The 16,885-nt window shown below is 37.2% G+C and overlaps 1 protein-coding gene across 2 annotated transcripts; it reads right to left on the reverse strand.

Annotated features, from left to right (window-relative positions):
• Positions 1-1,028: 1,028 nt before the first annotated feature.
• SLC25A16 (solute carrier family 25 member 16) lies at positions 1,029-16,879 on the reverse strand. Of its 2 annotated transcripts, XM_015632843.2 has the most exons (9): positions 16,816-16,879; positions 15,900-15,992; positions 13,680-13,813; positions 11,982-12,045; positions 6,471-6,592; positions 5,882-5,948; positions 5,054-5,216; positions 4,095-4,163; positions 1,029-2,583 (listed from the first exon to the last, which is right to left on the reverse strand). In XM_015632843.2, exons 3-9 carry the CDS (start codon positions 13,740-13,742, stop codon positions 2,427-2,429), a joined length of 705 nt encoding a protein of 234 aa, XP_015488329.1. In that variant the 5' UTR covers positions 13,743-13,813; positions 15,900-15,992; positions 16,816-16,879; the 3' UTR covers positions 1,029-2,426. The 2 variants fall into 2 exon arrangements, with proteins under 2 accessions (XP_015488329.1, XP_033371661.1); XM_033515770.1 differs by lacking the exons at positions 13,680-13,813; positions 15,900-15,992; positions 16,816-16,879 and adding an exon at positions 12,428-12,447.
• Between the last annotated feature and the right edge of the window lie 6 nt (positions 16,880-16,885).

Here is a 16,885-nt window from a genome sequence, read left to right on the forward strand (position 1 = left end):
AGTCCTTTCAATTTTCTTTGGGATAGTCCTGAAATGCATGCAGTAAACTACATCAATGTTGCTTCTTAATTGTTCTCTGAGAAGCTTAATTATCATTTAATAGTTACTTGTTGATCTTATTAAATGCAGACATAATGTGGTGCAATATTAAGAGGTTACATAAATTCTTTGAACACTTGCTAAACCTGTGTACTGTAGTTTACTTCATGTTGCCTATACGCCTCCCATACACCAGAAAAGAAATATCTCAACAAAATATGTTTATGAAAATACGAAATATGCTTTAAATATCTTTTTGAAGTTATCTAAAATGCAACCAGTCTGAGGAATCTCTAGGGAGAAAGTTGGACACAAGTGTTCTGACACCAGAGGTTGCGAAAAATGTTTGCAGTTTTGATACATCAGCATTCTCAAAGTATAACTGTGTAAATTCAGGAAATTAGTATTAAAACACTTTCAGACACTGTTAAATTCTATTTTGAAAAACTAAATCTGAAAATACAGCAAAGTTCCATCAAATAAGTGTGTTTTTCACATTCAATACCAGACTCAAATCTGGTAAAAAAAAGTCAAGACACTTTTTATGTTCTCTTCCTCTCAGGCATGAACATGCTGGGTTCTGCTTTATTCTGCATAACAACTGATTAACTTAGCATGATGCTCCTCAAATCTATCCCTGGTAGCAGAATTAAGATGTAAAACTCTTAACTTAATAATCCCTAACAGTATTCACGTGGAAAAAAACAGGCTTATTTGCTCACACAGCAAAACAATACAGGGGAAAGAAAGGCACCTTAGTTTTTCTAATAGAGTGGATTTATCTCTACTCCAAGAACTTCAAAATGTAAAAATTCACTGTGATATTGGCTAGCTTTCCTTTACTTGAAACTAAAGATAAAATGAAAAAGTGTATTTGATGTGAATTAAAAATGATAATTTTGTACTTATCTACCTGTTAGGGCAAACACAGTTCATTCCAGAAACATATATTCTTCCTGGTTGCAACATAGACAAATCACACAAAGACATTAGTTCAAAAATTTTAATAAAATATATCCAGACACATTTCATTCTCTGTCCAGAGGTACACCGTAAATTTCAAATAAATACATGTTTTTAAGAAACTGGGGGAAAAAAATTGGGCCACAGAAGTTGGTATTGAATATATAACTGAAAATCCAGTTTGTTAAATTTGTCAGAATTAAGCAAATCAGTCCTACTATCCACCACTTAACATAACCATCGCCAATTATAAGACACTAAAATATTTACAATAAATAACTTACATGAAGTAAATGCTTTACAGTTTCCTGAATCAAGTGAGTAAAATCAAGAGTACCAATGCGAATTGTGTATAAAATAATTCCTTCCAGAAAAGGAATTATAGGAGGAGGCAAAACATGCAATGGTCTATTGCATACCATACTTGAGAACCAGTACGTACACACACCTACAGACGCCAATACAATCTTAATTTTCCTTTCTGTGTGAGGTTGGATGTGGTCCACACACCTAAACAAGTAAATGCAGCAGCATGCAGTCTTCTTTGTCACCACGGTTTAAGGTAAGTAAAAACCTGATTACACCACCTAGTACTGGGAAGTACATAACCTACTCAGCCTTGAATAAACCAAATCAAGAACGTTCAGCTCCACAGAAAAGCTTTCCAAGATTAGGCCCCTACAACCTGCCACAAGGACATCTTTTCCCTGTAAAATTCCCCCCTGCTTTTATTTGTGTAGTACAGCATTTCTTAGAACGTATGCCAAGAAACTGGTTTCCAAATTGCAAGATTTCCAATACTGCTAAATACATCCTGCTGATTCTAACTGAAATGGCTGAAGAGACTTTCCTGTGTAGCAGTGTGAAGACAAATGCATTGCTCTTGCATACAGAAAACTTGTATATAACACAAATAAAAGGCTGCTTACGGTGTGATCTGCCAAGCTCAGCTTCTGCAGACCTGGCAAGGATCTGAATGCCAAAAATCATGGCATTATGTTCAAATCAGTTTATTCCATTTAACTTTTAAATAACAATAGATGCCTTATTAGTAGCTTAAAAAGCAGCATAATTAGCAGCATGTAACTCCTGGATGGTGATAAAGCTAAATAACTAACAGCTTGGAACCCGTATAAAACATGGGTGTCATCTCCAAAACTGTGTCATTCCTAAAATTCATCTAATGAAGCCTAGAAGATCAAGTGCAAAAAAAAGTGTTTGGAGCTAGCTAATGTTTATTTTGATGTGTCACCTGGTTTTGACTCCAGGAAATTAACTGCATTTTGGCAAATAAAGATGTCAGACAACAGCAGGTCCATAGTAACAGAAAGCTTTTTTTAAGCTTCAAGTAATTTATTCATCAAGATCATTTGATGATTGATATTGTAGTTTGATATTGTAAGTTTTTTAGTCTTCTGAAAGAATCAGTTGAGGTGCAAGAATTGTTTCATAAGTTCATATGTGGTAAAAGCCACAGCCTGGGAAGGAATACAACGAATGTAATTTAAGGATAAACCACGGTACAGTCCTCTTCGTACTCCATGTTGTTGATACACGTATTTCAGTGTCTGCACCATTGTACTGGAAAAATAAGAACTCAAATCATTAGTGGATACACATATTCAGTATCAAAATAATTTTCTTTAATTACAAGACACTTTTTTACTTGGGTTTTAAGAGACCCATGGAGAAAAACCCCTGGCATTTCACACAGCAAAGCCACATATGACTAAAAAGACAACTTGAGCTTCCTCAAGGAATCTGGACCCAAGGGCTGGGAACTGGAAAGAGGACACTGCAGTCTCAGCTAAACAAGTGTCAGTCTGAAAACACCTGCCCTACAAGACATATTAAGGTATTTTACAGCAGAACAGTCTCTTGCCTAACTGGCAGGAAGGAGCTGAGAAGCATCAATTCATTTTACAAATAATAATCTGACTGTATAATATTTGACCTTATTAAAAGCAGAAATTGCACTGTATACGCAAAGAGACCTTTCCTCACATGCATTGAAACTAAGCAAACAGATGTGAAATGGAAAGCACTTAAAGTGCTTGGTATTTCCATGCTATTGAAGACAGTGCTCATGGAGAGCATCTTCCATATGTTCCAAAGCTTTGAGGCTTCCTGCTTGCTTTTTCCTCTCATCCTCTAAAGATATACCTGTGTCTGTACCTTCAAAGCACAGCTCTCTATACAGTCACAACAGAACTGTTAAATTGGGACACCTTAGGTCTGTAAAAATAGTCCTCACAAATGCAAAAACTAAAACCCTGAGAACAATGAACATATTTTTATTTTAAAAGTATCAGAAATGGATAATAGCAAATTTTTTTTTAAAATGGCTGGTAAAGAAAACAGAACTTCTTCACAGTTAAACGACATTGAGGTTGTTTGTGAAAGGTCACTCAGGCTGTTCTTGGTAGGTCCAACTTTCTACACAGGAGGTTGACAGTGAATTGCATTGGATTCAGACATACACAATTCCACAAGATTGAAACTAACCAAAACTGTCCCAGAATTGAATTTGATTGAGACAATTTGAAATTTAGAAAGATTCTCAAGATGAGAGCTGATTTAATACTATTAAGATTTTTAAGGTATTATGGTGCTTCCACTTCTACTGGAGGAACTTCAGTGTGTGAGGTGTAGAAAATTACTGCAAGTGCAAAAAAGCTCAAATAAAATTGTATTATGCAAAATCATCTTATGGAACAGATTCTGCACCATTAAAATACACTCTGAAAGTATTTCATTTCAGTAGAAGTATTCAGTCTCTTTTTCAGAGATCTTTCTGATATTAAAGGTAGAACAAATTGCATTAAAATACAAAAACAAAACCCATTTTACTAATACAAATACAGGATTTACTAACAAGGGTGCCATTGTTTTATTTCAGGTACTTTTTTAATCCCAGATTGATGATGTCAACTTTTGTCTGTGGGGAAACTTTTTTATTAAAAGAATGAAGAAATCAACAACACAGTAGTTCAGGGGGGGTGGCGATTTTCTTATTTTGAAAGGTTTAAATTAAGAATTGAACTTAGCTCAGACATCCAAGAACTCAGTAGAGATGCAAAGGAAATACTTACAGGCACTTTTCAGAGTCTGGGAGAACCGCTCCCAACTGCATTCGCCTACGAGTTACATCCAGGGGATATCTGCAGAGAAGATATTTAAACAGCAGTTCAAGCACATGTGTGACAACTGCTTGAATATTGTTTACACAATAACACTAAGGAGTCCACCTGCAACCTCCAAGCTCCCCTTTCAGTGAGTCAGGAATCCAGCTTAGATTCTCAACACAGCTGAAAGCTCTCCAAAAAGGGAGACTCCCCTTACACAAAACCAGCAAACCAGAGCTCTTAATATATCCCATTTGGCGTTAGTAAGGAAGACACATGAAGATCAGATGAGAGTATAAAACAGTCTGTAAAATGCTGAAGGGAGAAGACACCAGCATTGAAAATAAAATTAACAGTTTAAGGATTAATAGGCAATTTTATTTGCAATGCAGTGATTTAATGAAAAATCCATGTCGTACAAGTCTTATTAACTTATTTTATGGACAAAATAAAATAGAACAAGAACAGGTGAGAAAGGAAAAGCAAAGTAATAAAAATACCAAAAACACTATCTGAAAGTCTATCAAAGCAGACTTTTTTGCTTTGATATTTTTTTTTATTCCTATGGCTTCATAGGTCACATAGATTTGAAAGTAAATTGGAATCATGAAATTGTGCAAATTATGTTCAGGGTCAAAATTTTTTATCTTTACAAACAAGCTAAGAAACAAGATTGTTACTAAAAAAGATTCCAGTGGATTTTAGGAGATTTGCCTGAATTTGTTTAATTGACTCACTGGATAACTCTTAAAAGACCCTGAAGATTAAATAGCTATTTAATAACTGCAGCAATAGGAAATACCTGAATTTCAGTATTTCATTTAAGAACCTTACTAACAATCAGACTTAGATTAAACTGTGTAAGATACAAGTTTCTTTAGAATGAACAGCTACAGAGATGAAACCAACCCCATACCCAAACTTACGATATCGTCTGAGCTATTGCTCCAGCTATGCCACCACACAGCAGATTTACATGTGTTTTCAAAACTAAGACATCGGGGTTATCTAATGAAGGCCGTCCAAGCAAGTTAGGTGCTTGAGCAAGTCCAATGCTCTTTAAGGTACCAAAGGTAAAAAATGAAAAACCTAAAAGGAAATTTAATTTTATGTACTTGTTGATGTATCATCATAAACAAAAAGCTGCATTCACACAATGAGACTATTTTTGTCTTAAGCAGAAAAATAGATAAACAGTATTTTGAACTTCTGCAGTAACTTCTGTCCAAATGAATTTGTGTTTATACATAATGCTACAAGTTTGCTTTAAATAAGCCAGACTGCGAGTTTTAAGTTGCTGTATTGCTGTTAAGAATCTTTCCTTGCTTCTAATATCTTTCTAACTGAGGGACACCTCTCAGCTTTTAAAAACGACTGTAGTTTAGCCGGGCTGTTGTGCTCTGTTCCACATCACCGCCGCTTTACATGCAGGAGTGTTTACAGAAAAGCCACCAGGAGATGGAGCCAATACGGAGGCTCTGAGGCTCCATTTACAGAGCACCCACTCCCAAGGATCTGCCTGTTTGAGAGAAACAGCCTCCATGATTTCTTGGGGGAAAACTGGGAAGGGCAAGACAATCACTAGTATACCTTTCTCACTCTGAATTCTAGGTTTTGACTGTTGAAGACACTTTTTAAGGAGCATCATTGAAGATGATTTGGACAGAAGCTAATTAACTAGGTGTGAAAATACATTAAACAAATTTAGTAGCACACAAATGCTGGAGGACTGCCGCGTTCTGGTTTTAACTTACCCGCATACGGCGCCATTCCCACCACAGTTGGCATCAGCCCTCTGTAGAACCCTCTAAAACCACCTTCCTTTGAAAGAAAAACACAGCAGCATTTGTGGCAAGAAAAACCAGTGTCTTGAGTTACCCAGCTGTTCATACGGACTCCCACGACAGCAATCTGACTAGCACCATCTACCACCAAAGAGCTCATGTCATGTTCTGCTTCCTGTGCCTGAAGGAGGGACAACTGCCTGGCTCCACAGGAGATAAGTGAAAATGAAGGAGAAACATCTACACCCAACATCATAACTGGAAACATTTATGCATTAAACAGAGCCCTCCTCCCCAAAATCTTTTTGGTAACGTAAGTAGTTTATTTGAAAAGCAGCTTCTGTGTTGTTTCTGAACTCCCACTTACATGAGCCTTAGCTACAGCTCAGCAGCCTAAGTCAAAAGCAGCATCCAAATAGCTTTTTACATTAAAAAAATCAAAGTGCACGCAATGAAGTCACGTTATTTTGCACTAAAAGCCATTATGTTCAATGCAGTGCAACATTATTTAAAGAGCATATTTTGGTTTGACAGAACTGAAGATTAAAAGAAAAAATACCTTTGTGTAAATCATCTTGAATGCATGGATAATTCCCATGTACTTGTGTTCCCCTTTTACTTGGAACGCCAGGCGAACTCTAACCATATCAAGAGGGTAAGTACAAATCACTGCTGTAATACCTTTATTAAAAACAAAAACAAAACAAGCAAACAAAACTCACCTACACCTTATCTGATTCTAGGATTATTTTGAAAAGTAGAAAAACTCCTTTTCTGGCAGTGAATACAATAGCATATACAAACTATTTTGTTCAAGAAACACTTAAAGTCACTTATAATCAGTACACAGGAACACTAACTCCAGCAACACACAAAGGATTTATGTTTCTACTTGGTGTTCACTGAAGCAGCACACCTAGATTTTCCAAGATTTATGGGCCTGACTATATTCACCTGAGCAATCTTATTGAAATTCATAGCTCCTAAGAATCAGGCTAGTCAAGTACATCAGATTTGCTGGATTGCAACCATGAAACCTAATCCTACCATATTAAAAAAAAAATAATTCAAACCACCAAATTTACATGTTTTATTCCAAAAAGGTTCTGCCAGAATTTGGTGTGATTACTGGGTATAGATACGTTAATTTATCTACTGTATCTGAAAATACTAAACATATTCTAGTAGCACACTAAATATATTCTAATTACATCTAAAATAGAGCTTCATACTGAAGAGAAGTATTGAACTGTGTTGTATTACTGCATTTTAATAGTTCATATTACATCAGCACTTCTATTTTAAAACTGAACAGAAAAGCTTTCTGGACTTAAGATGCAAGATGAAAGGAAAAAAAAAAAAAATCAAATCTTAGAACTCATCCAGTTAGGAGCTGCTTCAAAACAGCTTAAATGCTGGCCAACTTACAATTCTGGAAACACAACTCCAGTACAAAAAACAACAATTCTAACAGTTACCTGGGTAACAAATTATTTCCAACTGCTAGGTATTGAGGTAAACCACTTCATGGCTGACAAATTGTTTGGAGGGAATAGTTAAAACTGTTGACTGACAACGGTGGTCATTTTCTGATGGTACACCACAGTCACCAAAAAAACCCCAAAACTCAAACACAAAGAAAATCTGGGAAAAGGTGAAAAAGAATGTAAAAACCTTTGTAATTGGCATTGTCTTCTAGCAACTGCTCTGATACAGCCAAATGTAGCTTTTTTAAACTGGTCCTGCAGAAGATAAGCATGTTTTTCATTCTGGCAGGAAATTGTCACTTCCTCTTAAGTTTTAATAGTCTCTCAATGACACCTCTTTTTGTAGCTGTATCATCCCCCCTCCTTTCCACAAGGCCGAGACAAATCCATAACAGGGAAGAAAAAAGCAAACACAAACCAACAACAGAATCCAAACACAACACAACTCCTGCAAACAAGCTCTTCATAACTTTTATGCCTGGAGTCAAAAAACCAAAAAACACTGCTCTGGTAATCTGAATGATCTGAAAGTTATCAGAATTAGATGGTGAGGAAAAAAAACACTGTCACTGAGCTATCAAAAATCTGACACTAGTCAACTCTCAATTGAGAGCCAAGTTTGTGAGATTCTGGATTATCCCACCAGTAATTAATTTCAGAAGACAAAAACACCTCTTTTGGAGATTTTGGACAAGTCCTCTGAACAAAAAGCAGACATCTGCAGTTTATTTCTTAAGTTGTCTCACCCACAGGATTCAAAAGTTAGAAGCTGCAAAACACTTCAAGACTGTTTCCACTGACTTACGTGAAATGCAATCCCTCAGTCTAGAGCCTTTCCTTAATGGATTCCTTGACATGTCCAGAAATATCATAAAATAGATTAATTCAAGCAGTTAAAAAAAAAAAAAATAAGGGGGGGAGGAGGGGAGGAAGCACTTTTACAGAGCTTAAGAGTCCACAGGAAAGTCATCCCACTCCAGAAAACAGACTTTACCCTCACTTCTTTCCAATCATGCACTGATATCTATCCAGGAACCTCCTCTGAACAAAGGCTAACAACAGACCAACCAAGAGCTTGGCAAATGCACTATTTAGTGAACATAGTCTATCCCCATTCATGATAGCTAAGCCAAAAATCTCTCCTGGGTTAGGTTAAACAGGCCAGATTCAAGAGATTCAACATTTCAGAGATGCATGCAGCAATTCCCACTGGCTGATCTGAAATAACCATCACAGGGCAATGTAGCTACTCCCTTCATAGAGCTTCCTCAAAACCAGCAGACTTTTTCACTGCCAGTGCTGACCCAGAAGCCAGGCAAAGACCACTCTTCCCTTCCCATATTGTCCTCAAGCACCTTTGACCACTCTTGGGGACAAGATACTGGGTTACATAGACTAAAGACATGATGACAGTGAAACACATTAGTCTGTCCTTGATTTGCTTCCCAGGCTTTGGGAGCTAATAGTGAGATTAGCTCTAAAGGGATTCATCTGTCTCCTAATTTTCCTACTATCCCTCTGTTCTTAGTAACTTTCTTTCTTTGGAAAGAAAAATAAAAAAACAAAACAAAACTATCTGGAGCAAGAAAAAAACACAAGCAAAATACATTTACATTACAAACACAGCTGGTATGCAAGTTTTTATCATCTCTGTATCATGCTCTTTGTACTTTATCAGTGGCTCCAGAGATCAAATTAAGCCAGGAGATTCCAAGGAATAAAGCTCAAAAAGTGATAAGCACAAGACACAGCCTTGATCTCAGGAAGATTTGCTCCTTAGCTAATATAAAGATTAATTTAGCCAAGTAGCACCTTCTGAACAAAAGAAAGCTTCAGAAACTGCAACACACAAAAATTGTTGAACACAAAAAAACATTTATCAGACAGGTTAAAGAATGCCTAATTCATCGGCCCAATTATTTCTTTATGTCCAATATGTAATTCTGCTTCCCTTCATAGTGCATCCAAAGAACTAGACCAGGTTTTTTTTAAATGCTGACTGAAGTAGGTAACTGTTAATTACATACTATTTAAAATGGAGACAGCCAATATCCTTCCTAGATAATACTAGGTCAGTACTATTTTCAATCACTTTTAGTAAAAGTAAAAAGCTAAAAACAAAAACATACTTTCCTATTGGTTTAATGGGACTTGAGTTTATTCTAGATAACATCTAGTCTTTTTTGGCTTTGTTATTTTGAAGTTAATCAAGCGCAGAAGAGGAAATACATATTTCTGTTTTTTAATTTGGATTTGTCTATTAGAAAACAAAAAAAAATTTAAATCATCCTGTGATGTTTTATTTAATGTTACTTGTTAATTTTTGTTGTTATTTGATAATTTTCTTTCCTAAACCCCACAAACCTCTGTGATTTCTCTTCTGCCCAGCTCTGTCCTTCCTTAAAGAAGCTATACACTGCTTACCCGTTAATGAAGTGTTACAGCTGAAATTTGAATCACACAAGACTCAGGAAATTCAGAGTTAGAGTTTCCACAGTAACTTTAACTTGGTCTCCTTAAATATATGCATTACAATAGGCTTTTCTTTTCTCTCCACTACCCCCATCCCCACTTCCCCTGTGGATGTGCTTTTGATCCTGTTTATCACTTACAGAAGACACTGAAATGTTTCCCACCGCTCTGAAGCCGATTCAGGTCTGATGACCACTAGTCATGTTGGAAACACTGACATAAACAAGACTTAATTCTCTGGGTACAGAGAAGTGAAAGCAGACAGCTGCCTGGCTAGATGGTGGAGAGGGAACAAGAAGTTAAAATAAATACAGATTATCTATTCTCAACTTCTTAAAACTGCAACCTGTGAAGACCCCCCTGCACCAGCACTGGGGTTTGTGCAGCACATCATCTTTAGTGTGGAAGACACAGAAAAATATCCTTTATTGGAGCCAGTGCAGGAAGGAAGGCAAGAAATATTACCAATTGATTTCAAGTCTTTTCTTTCTTGTTTGCAAACCTAGAAAACTTCTGTACCAGATTTCAATCTCGCTACTCAGCACCTCCTTCCTCCCCCTATATCTCCTTGATATACTTAAGATAAATCCTCTGCCTCTTATAATCTAAAGAATATCCAAGAAGCAGTTAATGCCACCAAGTAAACAAATAGTGAGACACCCACATGTGACACATATATATACTTAACTGCTGTGTTCATTTCACCCCCAAGTCAAGCTCAGTTCCTCACTTTTGGGGTTCTAAAAACAGAACTATTGAGTATATTGTATTTAAACACAGCAGATAAAGCAGGTTGTGGTTGCCAGACAGCTCTGGATATTAATTTATTTCTGTTACTCTAACCACACAAACCAGATTTAACCAGTAAGGTGCTTACAAAAATGCCAGATGCTATTAATTTATTTACAGGAAGAATTCCACCCCATCCAACACTGACAGATTAAGCTGATTATTCAGGGTTTTCACAGTGCCTCCCAAGCCAGGTTCCCAGTCTCTGACAAAGCTCCTGGAAAAGCTAATAATAATAATAATAATAATCTTCTGGGTGGATAGGGGGAAAGTGAATTGCAAAATGTTTCTCAGAACAGTTAAAGCCAGGGGAAAGGAAAAAAAAAAAAAAAAGAAAATAAAAACAAAAAAAACCTATGGATCTAGGTTTTTTTTGACTTTTCAGACAGAAAGCCAGCCAAATTCTGGAACATATCTTAGCAAACAGGTTTTGTTAGTTTTTAGGACTCTTGTTATTGCTTAATTTCATTCTCTTTCCTCTGATGCCACACAAAGCCAGACTATTTTTATGAGACCTTCCAAGTTTAACTGAAGGTAGTATTAAAAAATCCCAGTATTTTCTTTCCAAAAGAAGCTAAATATGAATACCCATAACTATTTAAGGACTGTCACTACACAGTACTAAGCCTATTTTACAAATTAAAAGCACATTAGAAGCCCTTCAATTAAAACTCAGTCCACTATTACTTACCTTCCCCTGTTTTTTTCTTAGCTACTTTTGACTCAATGACTAGTAAGAAGAAAACAAATATATAATCATAATATACACTGGCAGTTTACTGATGGGTTTTTCTGCTGCTACTGCACTAGTTAATAAATGAGAGATTTTAACATTCACAAATATGATCTAAAGAGCATCATGACAGTCCTGCACTGGACATGGAAACGTACAGACATTTCTGGCAAATCCAAAGAAACTCCTCATTTAAGAAGCCACAGTTCTCTGTTTCTGTGGGCTTATATTCAACCTAGCAGCAGTGGCAGAGGGGCTGATGAGCTAATTCTACCAGATCCTGCAGCTTTATACTTACATATCGATGCCCCTGATTTTTACACTTTTTTAAATGCCATAATAAAAGACTATAAAAACACTGTGCTTCACAACATAGCACAGAATTCACCGCTTGCACAAATATATTTTAAAGAATACTCTTAGACAAACAGATTTCAATTAGGCAACCACATTAAATTAACCATTTACTAGTACAGTTGCTTAATACAAATTTGCAGGAGCTTGACCCAACACCACATCAAATCATTCTCTGAATGAATATTAACTTCTCAGCAAAAGGCATGTCTGAAATCCAAGTACAAAACTATACCTGCCATGGATCCAGCCATTAATCGATGCACGTGCCCAGAAATCCCAAGCTGTTTCTTTATTACCTACACAATATGGAACATTTACAGTAGTCAGATATCAGAAAAGACAGGGAAAACACAGCACAAAGTTTATTAGCACATTAGTGCAAACTCTGCAGCGCTTTCCAAGAAATTTACAATGCTACAAATTCAATCCAGAACATTTAATTACTGTTAGAGTTTTTTAACTGCTGCAGTTTCCAATTCCTTATTAAAAGCATGGAAGTACTAAAATTCTACCAAAAGCATAACAATGAGTTGAAAGTATTCGTACTGTTCACTTCAGAAGCTAGATTAATTGTTTATTTAGTTATCATTAATGTGTGTTAAACAAGGAAAACTGAACATGTAGAGAGCAAAGGACACTGAACAAAGTTGAAAAGTAAGAAGAGTCAATTTTTCTTACATGCACATCATGTGAAACACTCCCATAAAGATTTTAACTGGATTCAAAGAAAGAAAAAGAAAAAGGGAGAAATAAAAAGGAAGAGAAAAAGGACAACATTTCAGAGCAAGAACTTGCTAAGTTAATTATGGCCTGGAAGGAAGTTAGAAATTAGCTTCCAGGCTTTTATCAAAAAACTGAGACTTTCTGCTATAAATATCATTCCATATCTTCCTCCTTTAAGAATTTTTTTTTTCTTTTACATATCCATGCAAAATATTGCGAAGGTTTCTGGTAAATTAATAGATAAAAGAAAGTGCTGTGATACTAACTGGGTTCTTGAAATTGCAGATTCATAAATCATTTCAATTATAAAGCATGGCATGCAGTCTTTTATTCCACATGACATAAAACATGCACTGATCAACAGGATTCATGATTACAGCACAAAAAAAAAAAAAAGAACCTACAAAACCCATTACAGAACTCCTTTGTATCAGTCTTCTGAAATTTACTCTTAGGGAATCAAAATTTCAATCCCACTGTCCTCAGTAAATATTATACTATTGTCTGGGTACTAAATCTGACCTTTCAAACATGAAATTTCTCCTCACTAATAGCAAAATGGCATTTTTTTACCACAAACAGCAATGTTTAAAAACACTTTGATGCTAACACAACTGACCTCCATGAGATAACGCAAAGATTTATTATGAAAGGGTAAATGCAGGAAAACAGAAAAGAATCCACAAATCTTGCAGGACCCTGGAATGAGCATTTTTATCTTCAAGGTCATTTTTATCTACAACCTGACATAATAATTTGTCAGGTCAAATAGAACAGTCATATCCAGACTTTCAAGTTTAAGTCATTTTATCCATGAAGTACTAAGAATCCCAGCATAAATACAATAAAGTTGTTTCATTCTACATTTTTTCCTACATTATTCACAAAGGGCTACCTCATAGCAATACAAATAACAGGAGACTTTAAACTACCTTTTCTTTTCAAAAGAAAGGGTATTATTCTCAACAATACAAACATTTAGAAGTCAATGTGAATTTCTTTTTCCTTAAGCAACATTGCAAAAGCTTCCCTGTTATTTTTAATGAGTAAATTCTGATACAATTAAGCAACCATGGAGAAGATGTGTAGCTAATTAATAAGACACAGAAGTTTCAGTGTTTGTTTCACTCACTCAACCAGTCTGTATTCATTGCAAGCAGAAAAAAAAAAAAAGAGAAAAGAAAAGGAAAACAATAAATTCAGTTACCTTTTTATATTGGTCAAATGCCATAAACTGAATAGCACCATAAGGAAAGATTCTAATCATCATTGCCCCATTTCCTTTATACAGCCCAAGGTAACCTTCCTTTTTGGGGACAGCACACAGTGTAGAAAATACTCCTGCAGCAATACAAAAGAAAGCTCTTTAACACTGGGGGGAAGGAAAACAAAATCAAGGAAATGCTACTGTAAAGAAATTAAGCATATAAAGTTAAGGCTGCATCACGTTGCTCATGTAACTGTGGAAAATCCACTTTCAGTGCCCAAACACTGCTGGAAGGGAGAGCCCAAGGTTAAGTTTTATCAGTTTTCTCATCTCCCAGACTCAGTGAAGCTCTGCACTCAGGCCTGGACTGTGAACAATGCTACTGCAGGTGCCACTACCCACCCACAGCAGCCCAGAGGGAGGGAACCTTGTGACTTACAATTCAGTCCCTTCTACATAAATAAATAATACTTTAAAATCTAAAGCCATGGCAAAACAATCTGATATTGCTACATGCTAAATTGCAGATTAATTAAAATTCCATCACTGAGGAAATCAAGTAAACATGTTGAAGACTGTCATTACTTATGACTTCAACACCTCGCAGTCTTTATCTCAGAGTTGTTGCAACAAGAAACAATCCTACTTCCTTTTAATTGGTGTGAAATAATGCAAGATCACACAAAGTTTGGGCAAAACCCATAGTTTTACTGTATAAACATTAGCTAGCACTGTTGCTGTCCAACTCACTTCTTAGTTTGATTCTACAAAAGAATTAACTATGATAGTCAAACAGTTTTGATTCACATGCAACCACTAAATAAGAGCAGAAAATGGAAAATGACATCTTGCTTTCAGGCAGGAAGAAAAGGGTGCCAAACTTTCATTTGAATCTCAAACAAAACAAGTATAGTTTCTGGGATTCTAAGAATATGAATAGTGCACCTTGTTACTGTATCACTGTATAGGAATGTATTATTACATATTTAATAGTTTATTTACTTTTAAGATGTCATGCTTCTTACATGCCTCTGAACTTATTTATGCCAAGACCAGAATTTCTCTCTATGCTGCAATGACGAGTTACTGTTTCTCTTTCCTAGAACACACCAGAGATCCACATGGCACAAGCTCCACAAGGGAAAGGTCTAAAAACACAGTGAGGACTTTTGATGAACTGACCCGTCGTGTCTCTGCATTTACAGGTACCTCATCCACATAATTCTCCTTTTTTGTAACATGGACACACATTCAAGTCAGGCACCATTCAAATAATCAGCATCACATCTGACTCCCAAAATAGGGAAGAACATAAGATTTTAATTGCCAACTATGGCACAGTACAAAGCAAATTGAAAATGAAGATTAAAAATCCCAGTCAAACCAATTATTTCACCCTTCAAGTCTTAGACTTGAGTGTATACTTGTGTCTTTGTTACTAAAACACATTGCTTGTGTTTCCCTTTTTGCCATAGCGAATATATATATAGCCACTGAATTTCATGATTTAGTAATGAATTATTTTTCCAACTTTTAAAAAAACATTATCTTTAGCATCTAAGTTACTAACAAGTTTAGTTACATGCAAAATTAGCCAATTCAATTTTTTTTTCTCCCCCATAATTGCAACACTTAAAATTTGGAGCAAAAGTTATGACAATATTTCAGTACCATCTGACACAAATGGCTCAAATACTCTGCACGAGAGGGCACTGTTACAGCCCGCAGAGAACAGCTCTGAATGTGAGTTTGCTCTCTCACCGTGATGCAACACAGATGCTGAGCACAGACCACCTGCACCTACACCAGCCACAAACCTCTGCTCTCCAATTCCCACCAGCCATCCCTGTCTGAAAAACAGGATCCCCATGGCCCCTGGGAACTGGCACCCACTGCAGCAGAGTTTGTACTGAAATGATCCAAGCTTTGAAGCTGTGATTACCCAATCTCCTGCTGCCTTCTGTAAGCAGCAGATCAAGCCTAACTCTTACATGCCTTATTGAGGATTATTCTGACATCTCTAACACATCAACTGATACCACAACTTACACAGGGCTTTGTCTTTCTTCTCAAAACATGGCACACAGCCTGACCAGACACATACAACCTGCTGTCTGATAAGCACCACTTTTATCAGCCTCATCACTGAGGAAATCAATATACCCAAACCACAAACACTGCATTTAAAACCAAAACTGAGACACACCGCAGCCATCTTACCTAGATGTTTGTAATGGTGGTTATGAGCTTGCAGCAAAATCTTGACTCGATCCAGTGGTGCAGTAGTTGTCTTGGCACAACATCCTGCAACACCTTTCCAAGAGACAAACAGAAAAGTGACAGGATGAAAAAAAATCTTGAGGTCAGCAGTTAAATAAGGGGTTTTTCTAATGTAGTTAATTCAGTCAGGAACTGGAAAAAGCCCTAATGTCAAATAAACAGTTCCTATTAGATGTTACAAAGCCCTTGAAGCCTTAGTGAAACATTTAAGCTACTTTTCCTGTTTACAAAACCCCAGGCCACTGTCTCAGCTGCTAAGGTCATTGCAGAAGGAACTTTCCTGCAAGTTCGTCAAGAGTTTTCCATCCCATTTCCTCCTTCCTTTTTGCGGGGAAACAGCCCTTGCTGATGCTCCCAAGGAGGTGGGCTACGTGTCTGAGAATGAGATCCACCAGTGAGTACGGCATGATATAAGAACTTGAAATAAACGCACCCTGCTCCTACCTCGAGCAAATCAGACATCTGAGACAACACCTTACAGGAAGAATAAACAGGCTTTTTCTCTAGAAGATTATTAATGTGGCTTTGTGTTTGCCAGGCTCGCCCCTTCACACCACCTTCATCTTCTCAACAGCAGCCTCAACAGTCTGTGGACAGGGATAACCCGCCCTCTCCGAGCACCCCAACGAGGGTTTGTGCTCTGGGAACATTTAACTGGCGGCTGACCGCGGCTCCTCGCTGCTTCTGACACACGTGCGAGTCACTGGCGTGCACCGCGCCACCCGCGCTAGTCCCTTAGGGGGGGAAAGGAAAGGCGAGCTCCCCGCTTCCCCAGGCGATGAGAGCCGGCGGCAATCTCACCGGGGACAGCGCCACCGAAGCGCGCCTGCCGCCGCTCCCCGCCCGGGGCACCCACCTCCGGCGATGAAGGAGCGCAGCCAGTAGAAGTCTCGGCGCGCCGCGGCCGGGGGCAGCGCGGCTCCGGG

The sequence above is a fragment of the Parus major genome, chromosome 6 (assembly GCF_001522545.3).
Source record: "Parus major isolate Abel chromosome 6, Parus_major1.1, whole genome shotgun sequence".
In the NCBI taxonomy this organism is placed as follows: domain Eukaryota; kingdom Metazoa; phylum Chordata; class Aves; order Passeriformes; family Paridae; genus Parus; species Parus major.